General features: G+C 43.3%; 1 protein-coding gene across 3 annotated transcripts in view; it reads left to right on the top strand.

The window, feature by feature from the left end:
* AGO1 (argonaute RISC component 1) overlaps positions 1–26808 on the top strand; it is a 41191-nt gene extending 14383 nt beyond the window's left edge. The window contains exons 9-19 of one of the 3 annotated variants that reach the window (XM_007120128.3): positions 2002–2121; positions 2494–2616; positions 2752–2885; positions 6016–6200; positions 11701–11860; positions 12046–12136; positions 13241–13435; positions 15624–15758; positions 16372–16473; positions 16802–17001; positions 17243–26808. In XM_007120128.3, coding sequence (XP_007120190.1) covers positions 2002–2121; positions 2494–2616; positions 2752–2885; positions 6016–6200; positions 11701–11860; positions 12046–12136; positions 13241–13435; positions 15624–15758; positions 16372–16473; positions 16802–17001; positions 17243–17351 — 1554 coding nt within the window. In that variant the 3' untranslated portion in view covers positions 17352–26808. Of the gene's footprint in view, positions 1–2001; positions 2122–2493; positions 2626–2751; positions 2886–6015; positions 6201–11700; positions 11861–12045; positions 12137–13240; positions 13436–15623; positions 15759–16371; positions 16474–16801; positions 17002–17242 lie in introns of all 3 variants that reach the window. The other 2 variants (XM_007120129.3, XM_007120127.3) reach the window with 2 other exon arrangements.
* The last annotated feature ends 467 nt before the right edge of the window (positions 26809–27275 follow it).

The following is a 27275-nucleotide window of genomic DNA, read 5'->3' as shown; positions in this document are numbered from 1 at the left end:
CACGGGTTCGTGCCCCGGTCCGGGAAGATCCCACATGCCGCGGAGCGGCTAGGCCCGTGAGCCATGGCTGCTGAGCCTGCGCGTCCGGAGCCTGTGCTCTGCAACGGGAGAGGCCACAGCAGTGAGAGGCCTGCATACCGCAAAAAAAAAAAAAAAACCAAAAAAACCCAAAAAACTCACCCTCTTAAAATGTACAATTCATTGGGTTTTAGTTAATTCAGAGAGTTGCGCAACCGTTAACCGTTGTCTGATTCTAAAACATTTTCATCGCCCCCAGAAGAAAGCCCATATACCCATTAATAGTCACTTACCATTCCTTCTGCCCTCCTCACCAGCCCCTGCTAACACTGATCTACTTCTGTCTCTGTGGATTTGCCTATTCTGGACATTTCATATAAATGGAATTATATAATATATGGCCTTTTTTTAAGTGGCCTATTTCATTTAACGTAATGTCTTCAGGGTTCATCTATATTGTAGCATACGTCAGAATTCCCTTCTTTTTTAAGGCTGAATAATATTTCGATGTATGTATATACCGCATTTTGTTTATCTATTCATTCATTGATGGACACTTGGGTTGCTTTCACTTTCTAGCTCTTATGAATAATGCTGCTATGAATATAGGCGTACAAATATTTGTTCTAGTTCCTGCTTTCATTTCTTTTGAGTACATACCCAGAAGTGGAATTACTGGATCATATGGTAATTCTGTGTTTAATTTTTTTGAGGAATCACCATACTGTTTTCCACAGCAGCTGTACCATTTTACATTCCTACCAGCAGTGCACAAGGGGTCCAATTTCTCTGCATACCTGCTTTAGTCTTTTTTCCAGTGTTGATTCTGTAGTTGAAATTATCCATAAAGAGTTCTACAACTTTAAGTTACCTTCAAGAGAGCAACCTCACAAATTTTAACAATTCTGGATTTTCATTAAGGGAATTGACTAATTCTTTGAGGTACAGAGTTTAAGGGCAGGTGACCTTGTCCTGGTTTTCCCTACCATTGTTCAGCATGAACTCTGGAAATTAGGCAGAGAAGCAGTACTTAGTGTATTGGCCCTGTGGGAACAAGTTTTACATTTCATTTCATCTAAGTCCTCACAACAGCTTCAAGAGACAGCTAGTGCTTTTTCCAGTGGCTAAAATTAAAGAAGCAGAGTCTTAGAATGGTAGAGTGGTTAAGAGTCCTGCCCAAGGTAGCATCTTCTAGAATTGGCAAAGCTGGACTTCAAACTCAAGTGTCCTTGCGTTCTCTCTACTTTGCCAAAAGGCTTCCCGTTCACTGCTTCCTAAATGTAGTATGTTGGACAATGGAAGTCTTATATATCACTAGAAAGTCTTTTCTGATCTCCATTGTGTTCTCTTGGGCCCAATACAGAGGAACCATGTGGCAGGATTTTCCTCACACCAACAGAGCACACTGTCAGTCAACAGACAGTGATTTCTATAGTCCAAGGGCTCAGTGATCATCTGTAGGCTCGGGCTCAAGAGTTAAGAGTCACTGCTAGTTCTCCTGGTGTGTTGCAGTGTGGAACGACTGACTGCCTGCTACCATTGGAGAGCTGTCTACTACCTAGGCATCCAGTTTGTGTGTATTGAGTTTTTTAGTATTCAGAAGAGCTCTAGACTGGGTCCTTTGGTAAATAATAATTTATGCTACAACTTACTGAGTGTTTACTATGTTCAGAACTGTACTTGGTTCTTTAAGTGCTTTATTTAATTTAGTCTCCAGACAGTCCTAGGAGATTGTTACTGTTCTCCCTATTTAATATATGAGCCCTGAGCCCAGATCTGCCTCTGGATCCTAAGCTCTTATCACAAAGTGGCTGTATTACCTTTTGTATTGCACGTGGATATTTTCTAACTACCTGTCTGTGAACAAGGGATTTTCTAGTCCGTTTCCCAGGACTGACAGCCAAGTCCTCTTCCCTTGCTATGGGGCTCCGGGTATAGGGTGGACTATACTCAAGCCAGCGGTACCTATTCTTGTTTCCTTAGGTCTGTAACATTGTGGCTGGGCAGCGCTGCATTAAGAAGCTGACTGACAACCAGACTTCAACCATGATAAAGGCTACAGCTAGATCGGCCCCAGACAGACAAGAAGAGATCAGCCGCCTGGTCAGTGAGGATGCAGAGACATGTATGCTTGGTTGCTCAGTCATGGGAGTCCCTGGTAGCATAGATGCCTTTCTGCCCTGGCAGGACCCTTAGGAAAACAAAAGTCTGGATTTGTTACCTGGGACTCCATAGGACTGCACTTGCTTCTTGACCCTGTAGCTACTTTGTTTCCTATCTCTTTTTCTCTCCTGTATTACTTCCCTATGTTATCCATTACCACTTACCTCATCTTCCACTTCCCCCCCAACCCCCTTTTTAGGGCTATTTCTTGCCAGCCTCAGCTGTTCTTCAGGGCTTTCTGCTTGGGACCTGGAGGGTGAGCAGTATTGCCAAGCTGCTGCTCTCCTGAGATCCCCTTCTTTTGTCTTACAGATGAAGAATGCCAGCTACAACCTAGATCCCTACATCCAGGAATTTGGGATCAAGGTGAAGGATGACATGACGGAGGTGACAGGGCGAGTGCTGCCGGCGCCCATCTTGCAGTACGGCGGCCGGGTGAGCAGGGTCAGGGCCAGACAACATCTCTGGGACATGTGAGGGGAGGTTGGGTTGTATAGCCAGTGGCTTTTGCTCCCCTACCCACCTGGCTCTACTGAAGCTCACCTGGACACCCCCTTTGCCTATCCCCAGAACCGGGCCATTGCAACACCCAATCAGGGTGTCTGGGACATGCGGGGGAAACAGTTCTACAATGGGATTGAGATCAAAGTCTGGGCCATTGCCTGCTTCGCACCCCAAAAACAGTGTCGAGAAGAAGTGCTCAAGTAAGGAGGTTGGGTGTATGGATGGAAGGGTGGGAAGGACCCTAGAGCTGCCTAACTTCCTCTCCTCCAAGGGGCCACGATTTGATCTGTAGTCTGTTCTTTCTGAGTGTTGACTCTCCCTACCTGTGCCCTCTGGCTCACACTTCTGCCTGCTTCTTTTCTGTCCATCTGTGGTCAGGAGTCTTGATAAGGAGCCATATCTGTGTCAGAGATGATGATTTCAGGACATGAATCTCCTAAGGGAGACCTGAATTATTTTATTGTTATAATTATTAACATGGGTGGTAAACAGTAGTAGTGATGCCTATAATGTTTGTGCCAACATTGTACCTAATTTTATGTTCTCTTATTTCATCTTCACAGTGAGTAGTTGGTGGTATTTCCATTTTCAGGAGACTGAGGCTCAAAGAGGTTAAGCAACTTGTACAAGGTTTGCATATCAAGAAAGTGTCAGATTGGGATCAAATCAGCTCTGAGGTTTCAAAGCTTATATTCCTAATTGGAAATAATCAGCTGGTACTCTGAGCTGTCCTTTCCTGTGCACAGAATTTGTTCAGTTGGGTCCAAGTGACCTGAATTAGGTGAACATGAATTGTAAGGGCCTCTTGGCTGAGTGGCTGGGAGTAGGTGACAGCAATGAAGAAAGTGATATAGCCAAATGGTTTAAAGGAACAGGTTAGAGGAGTAATGGTCTTGAATGAGTGAATAAGTAAGTGAAGAAGTCACCAACCCTTCCCCTGCAGTCTTCTTTTTTTTTAAACAGCTTTATTGAGATATTTTTCAAATACCACAAAATTTACCCATTTAAAGTGTACAGTTCAGTGTTCCTGCAGTCTTTTGAAGTGGTAGCTTTTTTTTTTCCCTGCATCTGGAGTAAGGTCAGTGCAGTCTGGGGCTGAGAAAGAGTCAGTGGAGCTGACCACTTCGGGCAGTGATGAGAATTAGTAGAGATGTGTGCCCTGGTGGGTTCAGCTGGCCTTGGGATTTTCATAAGAATTAGTTTCAGCAGCCCCTGATGAATATGGAGACTCTGGCCCTCCTTCTCCCCTCGCAGATACATACATAACTACTTCCACACAATTATAGTTTCTCTTAAATGTGTTCCTCTTGTCTCCTTTCCTGGGTTCTTGGGATTTTAGCCCCATTTAGGCCAGGCTGCTCTTAGCCTTGGCCAGGCTTTGGAGGGCTGGTCCTTAACCAATATTAGAAAGGCTCTCAGCGCTGTGCCTTTGTGTCACATTGTTGGTAGCTCCACTCTTGGTGTGTTTCTCTCTCATTCCCATGTCCTTCCCCTGTCCCGTTCTTTTGAGAAGCAATTTGTTGTTTTGGATATTTTGGGGTACAGAAGCTGATAAACCTAGAATCTCAGAGTTGGAAGGAGTCAGTTCATCAGACAACCCCTTCTTGCAATGATCCCTAGATTCAGGGAGTAAAAATGTGACTTGTACACCTGGGTCAGGGTACCCAGTTGCATGTATGGTTCTGGGCTAAAGATTAAGATTTGAGAGTTTTCGGCTATGGCAGTGGATGAGATTGTCCAGGGAGAATGTGCATAGTGAACAGAGGCTGAAAATAGAACCCAGAGAAACTAGAAAGGAAATAGAACAAAGTTCCTATATGTGTATGAGGGAATGGGATCCAAAGCACAGGAAAAGCCATCCTTTCCACTGAGACAAAAGGGGAAGAGAGGAGGTGGAGAAATTGGTAACTGGGGAGGTATAAGGGAGTCCTAGGGTCAACCCTCAGAATTTTCTTCTGGCTAAAGAAGCCCTGTTACCTCAGCTGTATCACTTTTAGGACAGGATTTTAAGACTTTCTCCATCCTAGAGTTCTCTAAACACTTTGTGGCCCCCAGCACTGGACATAATATCCTAAGTGTGATCTGGTAATAGAAGATAGGGAAAACCACTTTCCTTGAAGTAGAGACCCACTTATTGATGGAATCTGGTAACACATTGGCTTTTTTAATAGCTATACTGTAGTTGTATACAAAGCAGAGAAATGGAAGAAACACTGTTAGTTGTCCATCAGAGCCCTGGCTCTTTTTTACACGAAATAATAGGTTATATTTTTTATTCTAATGTTTATTTGAAAAAATTTTTTAAATTAGAATAATATGGAAAACATCCATGTGTCCATCATCCAGAGTATTGTCATATTTATTTTATCCTTTTTAAAAAGTAAATATTAAAGATAAATTTGACATTCCTTTATATCCTCCATTCTAGTCCCGTTCCTCCTTTCTGATGTAGTCACTGTCATGAATTATTATAACCTTCCTGCCCAATTTATGTATTTTATATACCTATATATAAGTGGTTTAAAATTTTATACAACAGTGTTGTACTGTATTAATCTTATGGGTTTTTTTTCTTTTTAACTAATAAGTAAAAAATTTATTTCCTCACTGTGTAGGCTTTTGAATCCATCTTATTGATATTTATATGCTATATAATAACATCCCCTAAACAATTGCTTTTATTCTCTATTTGTACATTGTTGCTTTTAATCTAAATGCAGGACTTTCACAACTTGAATTTCCTGCTGCTCCTTTCAGTCTGTCATTATATTTATGTAGCTCGATTTTTTTTTTTTAATCTATTGCATGTGAACCCTCTCTTCCAGCTTTGTCTTCCTTTCCTAGGGTAGAGCTCTAAAGCCAAAAGAAAGAAGCTTGTTTAATTATTTGCTCTCAGGCTTCAAAGAACCAGTAGGGGAGGAGGGAGGTCATTTTTTTCTGAGCATCTCCTGTGCTCTGATCACTGTTGGAACCTTATTTATTTTAATTTGAGCCAAGAGGCCTTCCTCTTGGGCATCTTCCTATTGCTGTAGACTGAAAACATAGGAACCAGCTGCTTGAATGGGACAACATGGGGGACTTTGAGAATTCCCACAGGTCCCTTCTCTGGGCTCCCTCAGCTCTCTGCTTGTACCATTGAACACTTAGCAAGCTCTGTCTTGTCCTATCCAACTGTAAATGTGCTTTTTACACTAGATGTGATGATGTCTCATTCATCTTATAATCTGTCAGTGCCTGTCATAGTGCTAGGCACCTAAGATGGAGGCATTTGGTTAGAGGTATTAAAGTGGGACTTACCTGCCTCCTGTCATGACCATACTTGTGCTGCAGGAACTTCACAGACCAGCTGCGGAAGATTTCCAAGGATGCAGGGATGCCCATCCAGGGCCAGCCTTGCTTCTGCAAATATGCGCAGGGGGCAGACAGCGTGGAGCCCATGTTCCGGCATCTCAAGAACACCTACTCAGGGCTGCAGCTCATTATCGTCATCCTGCCAGGGAAGACGCCAGTGTATGGTACAGTTCTGTTGGGACAGTGATTACGATGATAGGACTCTTCTCAGGGTAGCTCCCTGGAAGATCCTAGGGATGACTCAGTGTGGATTCTTGGCTCTAGCCAGAGCTGTTCCTTAGTGTCAGTGCTCTTCTTAGAGGAGAAATATTAGCCTATATGAGCCAGTTAGTCATCTCTGGTCCTGTTTACCTGCTCACAATCCTTCCCAGTAACATTAACTGGGGTCCTCTGTGTGCTGGTGTGTATGCCAGGCTAAGCTGAGCCGGATACAGAGATGGGTCAGTCCAGATTCCTATTCTTAGGAGTGCATTGTCTGTCAGGACATACCAAGTAGAATTTGTGGTGGTTCTGTTGGTGTTCCACTGCTGGGAATGATGTAGACTTTTTGAGAAGCTTTCCCTCTCTTTTCCTCTCTTTTAAGAATGAGAATGACTATATACATCTCGGACTCCGTGCTTTTCTCTTACTCTTTTTTTCCTTCTCCACCTCTCCTCTTCAAAGGAAGAGGTGTCTCTCCTTTATCTTACTCAACCCACGTGTGCTCTTGTTTCTATTCCATCCTTTTACCTTTGGGACCCTTGAACCCTCAAACATCTTTAGATTCCACACCCTAGAGCACATTACCACAGTCATGCCATCTCCTTTAGCTTTTTTCTTCCTATTTTCTTGTTTTTCTTCATTAATGTTTTTAAATGAGTTCTCTACATTTTCTACCCCCACTTCCTCACCAGCGTCTTACTCCTTAGCCTTTTTCATTTATTTTACCTCTGCCATTCTCCTAAACCTCCTCTGCAGAGGGTCACCAATGACCTTTCTCCTCTTGACTTCTTTTTTTTTTTGGCGGTACGCGGGCCTCTCGCTGCTGTGGCCTCTCCCGTTGCGGAGCACAGGCTCCGGACACGCAGGCTCAGCGGCCATGGCTCACGGGCCCAGTCGCTCTGCGACATGTGGGATCTTCCCGGACCGGGGCACGAACCCGCGTCCCCTGCATCGGCAGGCGGACTCTCAACCACTGCGCCACCCGGGAAGCCCCTCTTGACTTCTTGATATTTTCTCCTGTCTCTCCTTAATTGTTTTTGTCATTACCAGGAATGCCTGGCATTTTCCAGATTTCTGTACTCTGCCCTCTCTGCCTTTTCATTCTAGTGAAATTCTCATCCATTTCAGTTGTTTCAGTCACCAACTATTGTTACTGTATGTTATATTGTATTATTAAAATCTTGATTCCACCCTTGACCTCTCTGCAGTTCTGATCTCTCCCTTTGACCTACCCTATCTCCCTTCCACAAGAGTTTATTGATCACCTACTGTGTGTGAAAAGAAACACTGCTAGATCCTGAATACATTGGTGGATAAAACAGATGTGCTCTCTGCTCTTACAAAGTTTTTTGGTGAACCATCTCTTTAGTAGCTTGTCTCCTCTGTCTACCAGTAAGCCCTTCTCTTTACTTTTCTCTTCTGTGTTGGCATCACAGTTGCTTCTGGGTACCTTCATCCAGACTTTGGGGACAGTCTGTCTTCTCTTTGCCTCACCTCTAATGCTCTTTTTTACGGTATTAAGATGTATTCCCTGCTCTCCACCCACTCTTCTCAATTTAGTTCTAACATTTCTTCTTAAATCTTTCTTGTATAGGTTACTGGATGAGACTTTTTGTGATTGTACTCTCAAAGAAAAAAAAAAAACCTTCATTAGCCCCCATTCACAAAATAAACGTTTTTTAGGGCCCTGATCTTAGTTTAACCTTTTCAGCTTCATGTACTCTTCCCTTTGCCACACATACCAGAAAGATCACTTGTTCTGGAATTAGATAGAACTGGATTTTAATCCTGGCTATGCCAGTTTACTGTCTTAGGCAAATTATCTAACCTTTCTCAGTCTCATTAATTAATTATATAAAAAGCAGCATCTAACACAGTGCCTGTGACAAAGTAGATGCTCTAAATGCTCATTCCTTGTCTCTGCTGTCTAGTCTCTGGTTTTGCTTACATCATTTGCCTTTGCCTAGAATATCTAAGTACTCTTTTTATCCCCCACCTTGCCCTTAAAATTCTCTCTATCCTTCAAGTCCTAGTTTAAATGTACTTATTCCTGGAAGCATTCTCTTGTCATCCTACCTACAGGATTAACTCGTCTCTTTTTGGATTCCTCTAGAAATTGTATCAGGCTGCTGATCAATTACGGTCTTGCTTGATATTGTTTTGAGCATGGAGTGGATCTGATTCTGCTCTGAAACCTTCTTCCCTCTGCACATATATACCCAAGGTAGAGCCTTCCGCTCACATGATACTCAATACTTATGGAAGTTGGTTGACCTCCAATCCATGTCTCTCTTGGGACATAAATTGATGTCCCTTGTGATTGATAAAGTGGAGTGTCTTTTTATATTTCTATTGGCTGTTTCACTAGCCTCTTTTGAGAAGTGCCTGCTCAAGTCTTTTCCTTTTCTTATTGGCTTCACTACCTTTTTCTTACTGACTTATCGGATGCTTTTTAGGAGAACTGCCTTAAATAATTATCCATGTTTTGGTTTCCTCCATAAAGGGAGAATCCATTGTTTTTGGCCTGCATGTGGAGTATAGTGCAGCATGCTTGGAGAAGTCAGTGCTCACTCAGAAAATTTTCCCTTCCCTGGGCTCAGTCATGTTATACCTCTCTCCAGTCTCATACCTTGATTAGGACCTTGGGTTTCTTCCACTTACATGCTGTTCTTTGATTATATTGAATACCACTTAGGTAGTGGGGGCATTGCCTAGGAATTAAGCCTGCAGATAAGAGGAACAGTCAGATTCTTTTAAAGATCCTTCATCCTCCTTCCTGGTAGGCCAAGTGATGGTCAAAGCAAGGTCCATATGCACTGTGATTGCCCTGAGAGTGTAAAAGGATAGTGTCACATTTGTCCAGTTCTAATCTGCTACCATACCTCATCCTGTCCTTAGTATTTTTAACTCCTTCCTCTCCACTAAACTGGTACAATTTTTTAAATGTAAACTTTTTATTGAAGTACAGTATACATACAGAGATCTTCTGTGTTCAGTCAATTAATTCTCACAAAATGTCATAGCAAGGTAACCAGTACCTAGTTCTGATAGTAGAACATTACCACAATCCCAGGCTACCAATCACTACAACTCCCCATCAGTGTTAACCACTATTATTTTGGCTTCTAACACCGTAGATTAGTTTTGACTGTCTTTGAACTTTATATAAATGGAGTCATATACCATGTACCTTTTTTTGTGTCTGGCTTCTTTCACTCAACATTACATTTGTAAGATTTATCCATGTTTGTTTAGTTGTAGTTTGCTACAATTTTTCTATTATATGATAATAACACAATTTACATGTATTTATACATTCTACTGTTAATGGACATATTTGGGTTGGTTCCAGTTTTTACTATTATAAATAATGCTTCATTGAACATTCTTGTACATGTCCTTTGAACATATATGCCCATTTCTATTGGGTGTGTAACTAGGAGGGATTTTAAGTGTACAAATGTATACTTCCAACAGCAGCAAATGAGAGTTGTAGTTATTTATATCCTTGCCAAACTTGGTATTGTCACTTTCATTTTAGCCATTCTTATGGGTGTTTAGTGATACTGCATTTTGCTTTTAATTTGAATTCTCTGGTGATTGATAAAGTTGAGTATCTTTTTATATTTCTGTTGGTTGTTTCACGAGCCTCTTTTGAGAAGTGCCTGCTCAAGTCTTTTCCTTTTGTTACTGGCTTCACTACCTTTCTCTTATTGATTTATAGATGTTCTTTATAATTTCTTTATTTAAATGTATATGTATTATATATATCTGTGGCTTGCCTTTTTACTTTCTTAGTGGGTTCTTTTGTTGAACAGAAATTTAAAATTTTAATGTAGTCCTATGTATCAATATTTTTCCTTTATGGCTAGTACTTTCTGAGTCCTGTTTAGGAAATCCCAAGGTCATGAAGATACTAGTCTGTGTTTTCTTTTAAATGTTTTTTTTTAACGTTTCACATCGAGAACTAGCCTATGTTCGCCAGAAACTGTTGTTTTCTCTGTCCCTTGGCAGTGGTTCCTCTTTTGCTGGAAAGCCGAGAATCTCAGCCTCCTGCCCACACCTAGAATCAGCACATGTACCCAGGGCAAAAGCAGCTGCAGCAGATGGCTCACCTCTGTGAGATTCTCTCCCTCTCTGCAGTGTTAACTCTTCCAGTTCTTGTTGTCTTAGCACTTCTCTGCTGCCTACAAAAAGATGATTTCTATATTTTATTTGGCTTTTCTGAATGTTATGTGCAGAGACACTGGTTTGCGTGTAACTTTATCTCTTGGAAGTAGAAATGATCCCTTTAGCTTTTTAAACATTCTCAAATCTCTTCCATTGAAAACATAGCATACCGTTCATTGATTCTACATCTCCTCCTTGGTACTTTGTGTTACCAAAAACAGTTTTTGCCTCTATACATTAATTTTTGCCTCACTATCACAAAATTCTGGTCCTCATTTTACCAATCTCTTAGCAGCATTTGACTTAGTTGAACACTTGCTCCTTCTTGAAACACTCTTTCTTCCCTGGCATTCATAATATAATACTGCCTTGATCTTTCTCTTGGTTCTCTGAATTTTTGTCCTTTGCAGACTCATCTTCTTCCTGTTCTACAAGTATTGTGAGTTCAAAGATACAGGTCTAAGCCCTCTTCTCCTTTCACTCTGTTCTCTTTCTTGGTGATCTCAAGATCATGTTTTCAATTACTGCCTGTACCTAAGTATCTCATAAATTTACATCTCCATTTCAGACTACTCCTGAACTTCCAACTACTATACTCAGTTGCGTGATGGGTATCCTCACTGGGATGACCAAAAAACACTTCAAACTCAAAATGTCTCAAAAAGAACTTATGATCTGTCTGTTCTATTATAAAAATCTAGAAACTCAGAGGTTATCCGTAAAAATTATTTTCCCTTACGTATATAGTCTCTTGAATCTGTTTCTTTCCATCTTGACAGCTGCCTTCTTAAGCTACCCTGATTTCTTCCCTAGATCGGTCTAATGACCACATTCTTTCTCTCACCCTATGGTTCCTTTATTCTCCTTTGTAGTTACTTTGGCCTTTCAGTTTCTTAAATGTATGTTGCTTTCTCCTATCAGAGTACATTTTTGCATGCTCTTCCCTCTGCCTGGAATGTTCTTTCCAATATTCCCTCTCCCTTCTAAGTTCTCTTCTACCTTTAGATTTCAGTTCACTCATTACTTACTCAAGAATCCTTTCCTGACTAGGTTATTACCCCCCCGTTATATGCTCTCATAGCTCCATGAAGTTTTCTGTTGTAGCATTTATCATTGTTATACTTTTCATGATTTTTAAAATTGGTCACTGGATAGTAAGCACTATAAGAGTAGGAACCCTGTGTGTTTCTGGTCATCATTGTGTTCCCTAGCACCTCATATACTTCCTGGCATCTAGGAGGCATTCAGTAAATATTTGTTGAATGCACTAATCAATTCTCTCCCTGCTCATAGCTGAAGTGAAACGTGTTGGAGATACACTCTTGGGAATGGCTACACAGTGTGTGCAAGTGAAGAATGTGGTCAAGACCTCGCCTCAGACTCTGTCCAACCTTTGCCTGAAGATCAATGTCAAACTTGGTGGCATTAACAACATCCTAGTTCCACACCAACGGTATGAACTCTATTGCCCACTTGCCCTTGTCAAGCAAGGTACCATACTGGTGATTGATGAAAAGATAGGACCCTGTCCAGGCCAAGTGAATCACACACAAGGGAGAGAGGACCAAAGTGGGTGCTAGATGGTGCCAGGAAGAGAAGACCCAACTCCTTACCATTTGTTTTCTCTTCCTTGTTTAGCTCTGCTGTCTTTCAACAACCAGTGATATTCCTGGGAGCAGATGTTACACACCCCCCAGCAGGGGATGGGAAAAAACCTTCTATCACAGCAGTGAGTGATACTTTCCAACTTCCTCATAAGGTTCTTCTCTTAGCTCTGAGCCCCCAAGACTGCACATGATTTCCTTCCCTCAGCTCTGGTGCTTGACCCTTCACAAGATCTTTGTATTTCAGCTGATCATCCCCATTAACCACTCCCTTGGTATCTTAATAAAACCAACTCTGCATGGCATTTTCTTTTCAGAGAGAGAGCAGTGAGAGTGTAGGCTGTGGCCAGAGACTTGGCCCTGTCTCCATCACTTTTGTTCTGTGTTCGAGTTTCCCTCTCTCTCTCTCTGTGTCCACTTTTGGAATATGGTAACGAACATATCTCTTCTCTGAAATCCCTTTTAAGGGAGTTACTTAGTTGCTGCAGTTGTCCTTTACTCTTCCCCATCCCTACCCCTGATCCACCTAGTAGATTAGATAGCTCTCCAATCCCTCTCCTGACATCTTTGCTCCCTGTCTCATAGGGACTTCTGAATTGGCTAAAGGGACCAGGCCTTCTTTCCCACTTCTCTTTCTTCAACCCTCAAGTTTCTCTAGGCAGACTGGGCCTATCTCAGTAAATGTGGGGAACCCTATACTATGCTTATCTTTAATTTCATTGTGGCCATCCATCCTAGTAGGCTTTGGCTATTGTCCCCTTAGAAAATGATGTTATTCCCACCACCCACAAGAACACTCTTCACTATGGTTCCTAGCGTAGATTAGCACTTGAATTGAAAAAAAGATAAACTTGTTTTTGAATGAGGTCACTCTTTCTAGCTAGTAGTGCCAAACCTTCACATGCCCGTCTGCAAGGAGTAGGGAAATCGAACTTAACAAGTACCTACTGTGGGTTAGGCCCTGTGCAAGATGACTTATATGTGCTACAACAGCACTGCAACTAGGTGGTATTCTTTTCTCCATTTCAGAGGAGGGACAAGAAGATCACGTGGGTTAAGTAACTTCCACATGTGTGATAGAACAGAGATTGAACCAGGGATTATTGAATCCAAAAAACCTCATTCAGTTGCATAGTTGTTTTGCTAAGAGGCCTTTCCCCAAACCTAGAACCTAACAGTGTTGGGAGGGTGGAGGTTCTGGGAGCTGATCCTGCCTTTTTGGTTATCAGGTGGTAGGCAGTATGGATGCCCACCCCAGCCGTTACTGTGCTACTGTGCGGGTGCAGCGACCACGACAGGAGATCATTGAAGACTTATCCTACATGGTACGTGAGCTGCTCATCCAGTTCTACAAGTCCACCCGCTTCAAGCCTACCCGCATCATCTTCTACCGAGATGGGGTTCCTGAAGGCCAGCTCCCCCAGGTAGGGCCCACAATAGGCCAAGAAAACCTTCACATTGAGGCCAGGGGGCCTGATGGTAGCAGAGAGTACTGCTGTCTTTTCTGAGCTATTGACACTGGGAGGTGCTACTACTTAGGGAGGTTTGCTAAATGGTGTAGTCTTGGAAGCAGAGATCACAATTGAGAGATGGCATGTACAGTCACTGATAGACCTTTCTTCTTGTAATAAAAGACCCTCAGTGCCTATTTACTAGTTGGTCCATGTTGAAGACTGATTCTTTAGAACAGTGGTTCTCAAACTTTAGCATCCATCACAATCTGTTGGAGGGCTTATTAAAGTAGTTTGCAGAGCTCTACCCTTAGAATTTCTGCTTCAGTGAGTCTAGGATGGGGCCCTAAAATTTGTAGTTCTGACAGGTTCTTAGGTGATGCTGCTGGTCTGGAGACCACACTTTGAGAATCACTGCTATTGACCTTCACGATGTTCCTCCTATTCTTTCTCCCTGCTAAGCCTTCATACTCTGTTGTTTAGATTAGTGTACTGAACTGGTCTCCTTGACTACCATTTAATACATAGTAATATAACTACCATTTATTGGGTATCTCTTATGTGCCGTAAAGTGAGCTAAGCACTTTGTATGTATTCTATTTAATGCTTACAATAACCCTATGAAATAATTATTATTCCACTTGATAGATGATGAAACTGAGGCTTGAAAATGTTAAATGATTTCTTCAGTGTCGTCCAGGCTAATAAGTGGTAGAGCTGGGATTCACACAGATTGGTTAGATTCCAAAGTTCATTCTCTTAACCATTATGCTCAATTTCCTCCAAGTCATACAGTGTTTCCTAAAATACCAGGTGCATTTATCATAACATGTCTGTGTTTAGAGATGTCTAGTGACCTCACATAGCCTGGGGTTAAAATTCAAACTGCTTAATAAGCAAAGCAGTCAGCAGTTATTAAGCCACTATTAGGTTTTATATGTTTTTACTTAATTATTTGTTTTAGTCTTCACAACAGTTTTTGTGAGGCTGATCTTATTAGTAACTTTAGTCAGTGTGGAGAAAATGAGACTTAAAGGGGTTAAGTAACTTGCTCAAGGTAATAAAATTAGATAAAGCTTGGGTTTAAACCAAGTTCTAATTGATTCTAAATTGTATTCTACCGTACAGTTTTTACTCCCTATACCTGACATTCAAGGCCACAAGGCAACTACTGACTATGGTTTTTCACCTGTGGCTTCTTTAGCTAGTCCATTTTTGTATAATACTGCTTTTTTTCCGGACTGAATTTATCTACTCCCTCTACACCCATTTCTGAACTATGTGTCTAGTCTTCTATGGTGGTCCCAATCCTGTCTGCTCTTAGAGCTCATGGGTAACTTCCATTTTCCTTCTGATCCTAAATTCAGCCTTACTTTGGGCATTGTGATTTCTCTCTGAACCTTGGTTCTGTGTCTTGATGTTAGGTCTAATTATACATAGGAACCAGGTGAGTGCTCTCTGCTGATACTAAGCCTCCCAGCTAGGTTTTATAGGAACATATTAGGTGAACTGTCTACAGGCATACCTCGTTTTATCGCACTTCGCTTTGTTGTGCTTCGCAGATACTGCAGTTTTTACACATTGAAGGTTTGTGGCAACCTTGCGTCCAGCAAGTCTGTCGGCACCATTTTTCCAACAGCGTTTGCTAACTTCATGTCTCTGTGTCACATTTTGGTAATTCCTGTAATATTTCAAACTTTTTCATTATTATTATATTTGTTATGGTGATCTGTGATCAGTGATCTTTGATGTTACTACTACGGCTCACTGGCTCAGGTGATAGTTAGCAGTTTTTAGCCATAAAGTATTTTAAAATTAAGGTATATACTTTTTTTTTTTTTTAAGACATAATGCTACTGCACACTTAATAGACGATAGCATAGTGTAAGCATAACTTTTATATGCACTGGGAAACCAAAAAATTCGTGTGACTTACTTTATTGTAGTGATCTGGAACTGAATCCACGATATCTCCGAGGTATGCCTGTATAAGGCTGATTTTGGTAGGAAGGGCTTATCATCTCTAATGGTTGGGTGTCAGCTTATAAAGAGAGGCTGAACAAAAAGCCGTATTACAAGTGGCAACCCCTTAGTTCAGAAAGATGTGTGAACTCAAGAGGAGCTGTATGTCTCTTTGTCTCCCTCCTCACCCTGTGCCTAGATCCTCCACTATGAGCTGCTGGCCATTCGTGATGCCTGCATCAAACTGGAAAAGGACTACCAGCCCGGGATCACTTATATTGTGGTGCAGAAACGCCATCACACCCGCCTTTTTTGTGCTGACAAGAATGAGCGAGTGAGTGAGGGATTGAGGAAGCCACCCATACCCTTATCTTGTCTCCCTTCTCTTAATATGGAGGAAGCCCTTGAAATAAAATCTGGGGATTTAGTCCTTGGCCTGTCCATCTTCCCTGGCCCCTTTCTTCCCCCTAGCTCTTGTGGCCCTTCCTCTGCTGCTTCCTTCCCTTTGTTTCCCCCTTCTCCCCTCCTTCCCTTATACTTCATCTCCCTCCTCCTAGCTCCCTGGCCTATAGACCCCATATATAGACCAGCTCCCAGAGAAGGGAAAGGGAACTTCCATTTATTGAACTTCTCCTATGTGCCAGACACTGTACAAGGCGTCTTCCTCACAGCAGCCCTGTGAGGTAGGTACTGTTATTACCTCTAGTTTAGCCTCAGAAAGGTTAAATGACTTGCTAAGATCACACAGCTAATAATTGGTGAAAGCAGCACTTAAACACAGGTCTGTGTGACTTTAGAAGCCTATTATTTCAATTCCCAGTACCCTCTGGGAACAGCACCTTCTACTTTACTCTTGGGATTCTGATGGAATCAGATTAGAATTGAGTCGGGGCCCTAGTTAGGGTCATGCAGGTCTTGGGATCTCGGTTGTCTTTGTCTCTATACAGATTGGGAAGAGTGGTAACATCCCAGCTGGGACCACTGTGGACACCAACATCACCCACCCATTTGAGTTTGACTTCTATCTGTGCAGCCACGCAGGCATCCAGGTAGCTGGGCTATGTCCTGGGGTTTCCAATGGGTCACAGATTAGTTGATTATTCCCACTGCCTCTAGACTATATCATTCCTCACTGAGTGGCATTCAAATCAGGATTGTTCTCTTAATAAGCCCTTTGTGCACTTGAACATAAGTGCACTTTGAACGACTTAGGCAGGCTGCCCGTAAGATGGGTGCTTTATGACATAGGTGGCTTTGTGTCTGCCTTTTCATGGGTGGGTCTTCCAACCCAGCCATACTCTTAATAGTGATCCTGTTCTTTATCATCAACCATCCCCACTGCCCAACCTGGGGCCCCTCACCTTCCTATCTTCCCAGGGCACCAGCCGACCATCCCATTACTATGTCCTTTGGGATGACAACCGTTTCACAGCGGATGAGCTCCAGATCTTGACGTACCAGCTGTGCCACACTTATGTACGATGCACACGCTCCGTCTCAATTCCAGCACCTGCCTACTATGCCCGCTTGGTGGCTTTCCGGGCACGATACCACCTAGTGGACAAGGAGCATGACAGGTGAGGCCTGGGATCAGGCTGGCTTCCTTTTTGCTTCAGCCTCTGGTACCAGACCCTTTCAATTTTCCTTGGGTAGTAGGAAATGAGTATTGTCCAATTTGATATCCTTGGGCTTGTCAGCCCAGATCTGGGTTGGGGTTTTCTCTTAAATTGTTATGGGAATTGGCATCCTAGGGGTGGGGGAAGGAATTAGTAGCAGCTCAGTTCACCAGGAAGGACTTCTTTCATTTTTCCTTTTCAGTGGAGAGGGGAGCCACATATCGGGGCAGAGCAATGGGCGGGACCCCCAGGCCCTGGCCAAAGCCGTGCAGGTTCACCAGGATACTCTGCGCACCATGTACTTCGCTTGAAGGCAGAACGCTGTTACCTCACTGGATAGAAGAAAGCTTTCCAAGCCCCAAGAGCTGTGCCGCCCAAATCCAGAGGAAGCAGGGAGGAGGGAGGTGGGGCAGGGAGGAATGCAGAAGGCCTTGTTTCCTCTACAGAGGGGGCGAAAGGGTGGGGAACAGGGCCAGTAAGCCAGACCACCAGCCAGAAATCTCTGATATTCACCTCATGCCCTCCACCCCTCACCCCATCTTGTCACATCTGGCCCTGACTCCACTGGACCAAGAGAGGCAGCCCCGGTGCCCACCATACACACAGATGTCGCATGTGACTCACAGTGCTAAAGACTCATGCCTGACAGCTTGGTAAGGTCGGCTCTGCAGCCCTGCAGACAAAAGCTGGTAGGTTTGGGTTTGATACTTTAGATGGGAAAGTGAGGGGCTTGAGAAAGTGGGTGGGAGGAGGGAAGGATTTTTTAGGAGCCTTAATCAGAAAAGGTCTAGATTTGTTTAAGAAGAAAAACGAAACCAGATGCAGATCAATATTTTAGGATACTAGATGTTTTAATGGGTTGAGAATCCAGCTTGTAGGAAGATTTTTAATGCTAATGGTTTTGGTTGCCCCTCCCCCAGCTGCCACTCCTCTTTCCCTTATTCCTCTTTCTCCACCTTTTCTACCCCACCTTACACCTTCTCCCTGACAGACATCCAGCCCCTAGTAAGACTTAAGGCACTATGGCACTTAGCTCTGAAGTGACACGACCCTGTCTTCCTTCCGCCTGCTGGTGGGTAACCAGTGCCTTCCCTGTAACGGTAATGCTGCAGAACTGCAACCTTTTGTACCTATTTTGGGGGGGGTGGGGGCGGGGTGGGGGAGGGAGAGGAGGTAGGTGGGGATGAAATACCCCTAACCCAACAAGCCTCCAGCCAGTGCACCAGCTATTTTGCATTTGAAGGAGTTGACTTCCATATTCATTGAGCTTTTAAAAAGATCGCCACCTCAAGGTAGTTAAAATCCGTTGACATTTGCACTTTCAGACCTGACAAGTCTCTCGGAGCTGCTGAGGTGACTGGCCTCTGGCCTTTCCACTTATGTCTCCTTTCTTCCTGTCCCCGCTTCCTCCCCACCTGCCTGGGTCTGGAGTTACTTTCATAGCATTTCTCACTCTTGGCTTCTTTTTTTTCCCTGATGGTCAAGTCCGTTTATGTTTCAATATTTTTTAACTGGGGTGTCTTTTAACAAACGATCCTTAGGTCTAAAATAAGGAAAAAAAAAAAAAAGCAAAAACTAAATGTTATTTTTATACCATAACTTGAGTCTATTGCCAAAATCTGGAAATCCCTCCCATGCCCAATGAGTTTACATCCCAGAAACATTGAGCCGTCAGAAGGAACTATGTACCTGACTTGTTCTTTGGCCTGGCTCTGTAGGGGGTGGTTATCTCCCCAAGGTGGGGCTCAGTCTCCACCCTTCCTCTGTGCAGATAATATCTTTCTCTTGCTGCAGGCACCCCTTCTGCACTGCCCTGCACTCTTTTCTGCAAGTGCATCTTCCCTTCCTCTGGACTGTCCTCTGACACTTTGGCTTATCCCCGATTTCAGCGTGTCCTGTGGATAGGCTGGGGAATTTTGCTGCTCCCTTTTGCTTCTGTTTACACAAATGAATTTTTCCTGATTTCCCACTAGGGCATGTGAGTGGGTGGCATGGGCTTTTTTTTTTTTTTCCCCCCCTCTCTTCCTGGGTAGAGATGGGGTTTGGCTGTGTTGCAGAACTGGAAAAGTAGGGGGTTCTAGCTTGGGGCCTCTTGGCCTTGAAGCAAGGCTTCCTCATTCCTTGACTGTTCATTTTTTCCTGTCCCACTGCTTGGGATGAGGAATTGCAGCTTCAGTGTGGAAATTCCTCTTTTTGAGGAGCCTGGGCTTGGGCTTGCCCCAATCTGGTGATGAAGCCATGACACTTTAGACCTAGCTCAGGCTTGGAGGCCAGCCAGAGGAAGGCCGGTCTGAATATGGGCGTATGAAGTTAGAGCTACCATTTCCCCTCCCCAGCAGCCTTTGTACAGACCCAGATTTGCTATGCAAAACAGTCTATCCCAGTTTCTGTTCTGTTTGGCTACTTTGTTCAGCAACTTCACAAAACGTAGCACAAACATTGATTATGGAGAAGGCATCAGGACTGTTGAGTAACTCTTCCTTTACTTCTTTCCTGCTGGCTACAGTGTGGGGTGCCCCATGGGCACAGCCCAGCTGAAGAACAGAATGGAGGGCTCTGGGAGGAGGCAGCTCACTGGAGAGCCTACATTCCTTACACAAGTGCCTAAAGAGAGTGATGCCAACACTCCATCTGCCCTGTCCATCGCCTTCATATACTGTCTATTTCGTGTTCAGTCACCCTTTGGGGAGGGGAGTTCGCTTGGGACAGTGGGCTCTGAGTGTTCTCTTCTCGGGTGTGTTTTGGGGCTGGGATCAGGGCAGTACTCCTGGAGGGTCCAGTCATTCACCAGCATTTTGCAAATGTCCGTTGAGAGCTGGTGGCAGCCACCTACTCTCAGCAACAAGTTTGTGTTTTCTCCTTTTTCTCTCTTTGCCTCGCTCTCTCCAGTTGGGTTTTGAGCTGAGGCTTGAAATGCATTTTTTAGCCCTTTGGCATTGCACATGCCATTTAAGAAATAAAAGCAAAGAAACAGCTTGGGCAATGGCAAGAATATGACATCTTGCTGTGATTTTCTTTATTTCTTTTTATCTTTGAAACTTGAAAAACACCCTTGACCTTGAGGATTATTCTTGTTTGAAAGGTGGTGCATGCAGATTGAGAAGTGGTGTTGGCAACAAGCTTTGGCTTTCTTTGATTTCGTTAAAGTGGTGCTTCTTACTTAGGCTCTGAAGAAGCTCTGGGGAGACCCCAGCCTCGTCCTCTTAGAGAAGTCTCCTGCTCCCTTTGTTCCACTCTTTTACCTTCCTTTTCCTCTTCTCTCTTTCCCTGGCCTCCTTTTATTTTATTTTCTGTTCACTCAGCTTGCTTGCTGGCCTGCCTGCCTATCTGCCTTTGTGATGATGAATTCTCTGCATGGCTACAATGATCGCACTGTTCGCTGGCAAGGTCAGGCTTAGCTCCTCGGCTGCAGAAGACCAAGAATCTGCTTCCCAGGCCCAGTGATGTCCTCACTGGGCTGGACTGCCCTCAAACTTACCTGAGGGCATAGCAGAAGGCCTGCCCAACTGGCATGAAATCAGGAGGGCTTCTGGCAACTTCCACACCTGTCCACTCTTTGGAGTTGGTTTCTCTCATTGCTTTTTCTAGATCTGGTTTCATTTCTCTCTACCTGGGGCCTCCCTTTTCTGAGGATGTCCTAGGGTTGACCTACTTGGTTATCCATCATTGAAGGGTTAGGGGATAGACATGGGGGAAGAAGAGAGGGATGGGAAGAGAATGGAGAGAATTTGGCTAAAATCTGGGAAAGGAGAGTGCTGCTCATTGATCACTTTTCCAGTCCAGCTTAACTCACTGGGGCTGAGGTGCTACTGCTGGCCTCTGGGGATAAGCCTAAGGCTGTTGTTGCTGGGAACTTAGGCTTAGATTAATGCTGAAGAAGGTACCTAACAGTGTGAAACCTCCCTAAAAAGCTCCCACCTACTCAGTAGCTCCACTGCAGCCTCCTCTTTGGCTAAGCAATGATGTTCTTGGATAGTTTTCCTTTTCCTGTCCAGAATTCTGTAAATGAGGCCAGCAAGATGGGCAGCCAGGGGGACACTATGACTTCTTAGCTGGCCCATAGCATATCTGCAAGGCTGGTGGGACAGTGTTTTAGACCTGGCATCATGTGTAACAAAGAAGGATGAAAGTTCCTTCCCCTTCAGGGTAGAGAGACGTCTCTAACTAAAATGCAGTTTTGGAAATTACATTGGGGGAAGTTAATTTTATTTATATTTGCTGGGCATAGGCCAATCCAGGATGGTAGCTGGGATGCCTTCCTTCTTAAAGTCTGATCATGGCAGGGTTATGCAGGGCACTCTTTCCTCTTTGGCCTTCTAAGCAGACTGAGGAGAAGGGATTCTCTGGTTTTCTCTTTTCGCCCATTTATTAGGACTTGCCTTCTCCCTGGACAGGGAGAGAGGCTAGGTTGGTGCTCTCCCCTTACTCTACTCCTACTGACTTAGAACCTCTGGCTGCTGTTTGGGAGCCCAAGAAAGGTAGTGGAGGTTATGGGCTCAAAACAAAACAAAGCAAAAAAACAATAAGGTGGGGAAGGCAGATTTCCTTCTTTAAAAAGGAAAATAGGAAACCCTCCAAGGATTGTGCAAGTAAAGACAATATGTCGAATGCACTGACCCCCCTGGTGTAGTAGCAATAAGGAAAAATGAAATGACTTTTCCTGTGCACACAGTCCAACCTGATTGGTGTGTGATGTTGCACTTAGCAGCCATCTGGTGGGCATGTGTGTCTACTCTGGGTTTCACTTTAGTTTCTAAACTTTTTATCCCTCTCAAGTCCAGCATGGATGGGGAAATGTCCCTGGAGCCCCACAGCTGTGTACTTGTTTGCATTTGTTTCCCTTTGAGACTTGTGTTTGTGTCCTGCTTTGAGCTGTACCTTGTCCAGTCCATTGTAAAATTATCCCAGCAGCTGTAATGTACAGTTTCTTCTGAAGCAAGCAACAGCAGCAGCACAATTCTGTGTTTTATAAAGACAACAGTGGCTTCTATTTCTAAAGTGCGGTCTCTCTCTTTTTTTTTTCCTTAGCAAAGCAAACTGTTGGGATTAATTATAATCTCTGATAGATTTTACGTTAGAATAACAGATTGTTAGAAGAGCAGAACCATCACTTTCTAAAGGAGTAAAGTGGGTAAAACAAATTCCAGAGTGTTGAAACTGCAGATTGTATGTAATCACTTCACAGGGCCTCCATTTATTCTTCATTCAACAAACATGCAAAGCACTGTGTCTAGAAGTATTATGAGGGGAGTAAGCAGGCACAATTCAAAAATGAGGAAAACAGTGTTTCTCTCCTTAAGGAGTTTAAAAAGTTTGGTGGTGGATATGAGTAGCCAAATGGTTCTCTGGTACCATTTAGAGAGATTATGAGGACTGGAACAAGGCTATAGGGCTATATCAATGAAGATAGAAAGGAAAGAGCAAATTGGAGAGACACCCAGGAGATAGCATTAATAGGACTCGATGATGGAACGGGAAGAGAGGAGTAGAGGCTAATAATGTTCACACTTCTTGAGCAAGTGAGTATATTGGGACATTCCTGTAGCCAAGACTGGGGGGAAAGGGAGACTATAGAAGGAAGGTGCTAAATTTTGTGAAGAAAGACAATTAGCCTTGTTTAGACTGAGTTTTGAGGTTCCCATGGGGTAACAAGGTTAAGGTTTCCAGTAAACATTTATGTTTTGGTGCTCAGGGAAGACTACAAAACTGTAGTTATAGATATGGAATTCATAATCGTATAGATGGTAGTTAAAGCCATAGGAATGAACAAGATGGCTTAGAGAAAGAGTAGAGCAAGAGAAACCTAGTGTGCGACTGTCGGAAACGAGATGAGAGGAAGTAGAACCTACGATGACAGTCAGACCACTCGTAGATACCTTGTATGTTTTTGACTGCTTTAATGAGATGGGAGAACAGTCAAGAGAGTGGAATAGGATTTAAGAAAGACAAGATTAACAACATGAAAACTGCTGCAGTGAAGGGGGAGGGGTATTTTTTTCTACTTAGTTTACTGTCTTCCACCCCATCTTCTCTGGGATCTCGTAAGTATATGGTCATTCTCCAGTATTTTTTGAAAATGAGCATTGGAAAACCTAACTTAAACCAGGCTAAGACTGGGACTTCCAGGTTGTTCACCACAACCACCAGCACCATTTCCACCTCCAGCTTCCTCCTATCCTCAGGAGATGCTTGTAAAAGAATAAAATAAACAAACCTAATTTTGTCCCTAACTAGTGTCATAGATGGTGTTCCAGTGCACTCAGTAGCACTTAGCAACTTGCTCTATTTACTCTCATGACTTGTTTTCCCCAGAGCCTGTGAACTTCTAGGAGCAGAAGCTACATTCTATTCATTTTCGTCATCTCAGGGCCATAGCATGTATCGGGGTGGGGGGGTGTCAATATTTGTGAGGAGAAATGAGCTAGAATTCTGTGGTTCTTGAGTACAGAGGGGAGAATCAAGAAGTGATACTGAGTCTACAGGATGGGCTCAGTATTCCTGAATCTTCAGGTAAGCAGAAACAACCAGATTATCATCACCTTTTCTTGCTCTCACCCCAGCTTCAAGGTTCTATGATTTTGTGCCTTAAACTGTTGGTGCAGTTGTCAAGCATGTAAGTTCAGCATTCCTTCCTGGTACTCCTAGAGTATTGCTATTTCTATGTATTGGGGGAAGATGGCACAGAGAAGGATTCTGGCACAGGGCCCTGTGAGAAATTTCAGTGGCAGTTAGTATGTACAAAAGTGGGCCTGGCATTCCTCTGGAGGCCAAGTGTTCAAATTGCTAACCTGTGGCTACCCCTGCCAGATTTCCCTGGAAGCATGCCAGCCAGACCCATGCTCCTTTTCACCAGCAAGGAGTAGTGAGGTTGGTTGGACTTGAAGAGCAAACTGGAACATGGAGGAGATTTTTCCCAGTTGAAACAAGACTTAAATTTTTGACCGTTAATGAAGCAGAAAGTGTTTAGCAGAGCAAATGGGAAGATGATCATTATACCACATTTTGGCTATAAATTTCATTGCCATAAATGAATGATGTTAAAAAGATTTCAGCATTTGGCTGTTGGTTGCTACTCAAGAGAAAAACATGGTGGGAGCCCAAGGCCTGATTATCTGGTCCTAGAGCTCAAGGTTTGATTTAAAGCTTGTGCTAGCACCCCTGGATATCCCTTCTCAGGACTGGTTGAGCAGCTTTCCCTCTGCCCTGTCAGTTGGCACCATATACTGTAGCACATTCTTGTCAAGTGCCTTTAGGGTGGAATGAGGCTCTGTATTTGTTGGGTATCACTTGGCTTAATAGACCCAGAATCACATGGCAGTTAGGGTTTGGCGGCTAAAGGAAAGGGTTATAGTGCAAAAAGAAGAATATTTTCAAGTTCTGAGCCTGGGCCATCCTCAGACTACTGTCTGTACTGCTTGAATGTAAAGAAGCATCGGATTGGAAAATTAGCTCTCTGTTTTTCTTCCTAGTTTTCAAGATATTTATTCCTTTGGCTGTAAGCTAAGGAAACCTGGCAGGCTGAGAAAGTGCACAGAGCGTGACAGAAACACTCTTTTAAAGCAGCAGTGTTGAGGAGCTGGGAAAGTGGACTTGCTGGAGGTGAGGTGCATTTAGAAGCTCTCCATTTAAGTACCACAACTACCTTCCCAGGATACCATATCAAGATTTGTTTAGGCCACTGTGGCTTACCCTGCAGGAACACACTGTCCTCTTATTCTAGACTGCAGCAGCTTCACCACTGTCCTCTTGGCAGTGTCTTTTTGGGACAGAGAAATTTTGAGGAACTTTTCTAGGGACCTTCCCCACCTTCTGCAGGCAAGGAACCTTCCTTGTAAAAGAGGCAGTGGGAGCTCCTAGCCAGGATTTTGGGTAGTTAATGGAAGTGAGCTGGGAAAGGAATAGGGACTTTGGGTACTTTGAAGTACTTGGCTAGGTGTTTTGTACAGTATCTATTATAATTTGGTTGCGTGTCACAGCATTCGTGTGAAGTAGTTTATCAGTTACCTTCAATTGCAATAACAAAACCCAAGTAAATTGGCTTAAATAAGGAAATTATCACATGACAAGAAGTCCTGATTTCATATGGCTCCAAGGTTGGATGATTCACTGGCTCAATGATAATATCAACATAACAGATTCTTGCAATCTTTTTGCTCTGCTATCCTTTGTGTTGTTTTATCCTCATGCTAGTTCACCTCAGGATCCCAAGATGGCTGCTATAATTCCAGGAAGGAAATGCTGACAGAACAAAGTCTAGCAGAAGAGGGACTAATTTTTCCCAATGTTTCATTTTAAAGAAAGGGAATCCCTGGAAGCCCCAGCAGATCTGGCCTAACGTCTCATTTGCTAGAAATGGGTCATCTTCCCACTATTCTGTCATTGGCAAAGCAAATGAGATCATCCATCATGAGTGGCTTAGATTAATTACAAGTTATCCTATGAGTCATGTGGATTAGAAAGACAAGTCATGTTTGCTAGGCAAGAAGGGATAAAAGGCTCTTGGGTAGTCATCAAGCAGTGTCTGCTCTACCTAGCTACTCTGGTTTTTACAGATGAGGAATGTGATGTTCAGAGAGAGTGACTTTCCTAGAATCACAGATAGTAGCAGAGGGCCTTCGGTGTCAGCTCTGACTGTCCCTAAAGCCAGTATGTTTTATATTGTGTTCTGCTGCAGTACAAAGTAGCTTACTTTCTGCTGTGTAAAAATTGCTTGTCTCGGAGAAGAGATTTCAAAGTGTCAAGTCAGCTAACTTCAGCCCATGCAAGAGGAAAGGGTTCTGTCCAGTTGCTTTCCTCATCCAGTGATGTTTTTCTAGCACCCGAAGCTTGGAATGCAACTTTCAGAGGGCACTGATTTCTTTGCCCCCAAGATTTCTGTACTATTTTACAGTTCTCCCTTCTGAGAGCAACCAGTACCACAAGGGATGAGGGCAGAGTTGCCATTCTTGAAGCCCACTTATTTATTGGTCCATCCACCTGCCCCACAAATATTTATGGGATGCTGCCATGTACGAGGCACAGGCACTGTTCTAGGCACTGGGGCTATGACAGTTAAGATACACAAAGACCCTGCACTATACCCTTAAGAGCAGACTCATTTGGGAATGAGGTTATCCAAAACTAGGATGTGCATGTTGTCAGGGGAGAGCCTCATACAACTTGGCTTTGGGCAGAATCATTCAAACTTTTTTGCCTTCCTACTTCCTGATATTACAATTCATGAGCCTTTCATAATGGGCTCACAGGTGGGGTCCGTGGATAGCAGAGGTAGATGGGAAGGCATCATTGACATTTATTAAATTGGGCTGAATTAGAAGGTACCAACCCTGTTAAATCCATGTCAACAAAGCCAAGAAGCTTGCAGTCATTTAGGGAACCAGTTGAGGAAGTTGAGGGGTGAAAGACTCTAGCAAAAGAGTTGGTATTTACCCCTGTTGAATGCTGCTAAGGACTTGGATTGTGTAGAGTCAAAGACTGAAAATAACTTTTAAGATACAGTGTTTCATCTAGTGACATTTGATATTTTGAAATTGAGGAGGGCATTTTCAGGATTAGGGGTAAGGATGGGAAAGAAGAAGTGAGGCAGAATTGGAGTCTGATATGGGTTTGAATCCCATCCATTTATTGTTTATGGTAGGTGCATCTAATAAGTGCTTTAAAATGATAACAATAGTAAATGCCCTCACTAACATTTAGGGAGGATTTTCTCGGTGCTTTATGTACATTCCCTAACTTCACAACAACTGTGAGGAAACTGAAGCCCAGAGGTTCAAGTGACTGATCCAAAGTCCCACAGTGACTGGGGGGGAACTAAAGATAGGATTTTTTTTTTTTCCCTTTCCTCTTTGTCCCAAGCTTTAAAAAAAATAATGTATTTTGATTGTTAAAAGTCTAAACATTACTGATACTTAGAGACAGGGAGAAATCATGAATCATTCCTCAACCTGAATAAAATAGTATCACATTTCTTTCAGGCAACAAATACTAATGTGCTGGTCCTAATAACCTTATAAAGCTTACATTCTAGTGGAGGAGGGGGCACCCAATAAACTAGTGAACAGAAATTGCAGATTGGGAGAGGGGTTATTAAGGAGACACTGTAATAGTATACAGGAGTACCTCACCATAGATCGGAGGTCCGGGAAAGGCATCTGAAATGTCTTAAGTTGAGGTATGAAGAGCGGTTGTGGGGCGGAGGGGAAGGGGTGAGTGTGAAGAGGAAGGAGAGGGCTCCT

The sequence above is a fragment of the Physeter macrocephalus genome, chromosome 3 (assembly GCF_002837175.3).
Source record: "Physeter macrocephalus isolate SW-GA chromosome 3, ASM283717v5, whole genome shotgun sequence".
Classification (NCBI taxonomy): Eukaryota; Metazoa; Chordata; class Mammalia; order Artiodactyla; family Physeteridae; genus Physeter; species Physeter macrocephalus.
This window is presented reverse-complemented; position numbering and strand designations above follow the sequence as displayed.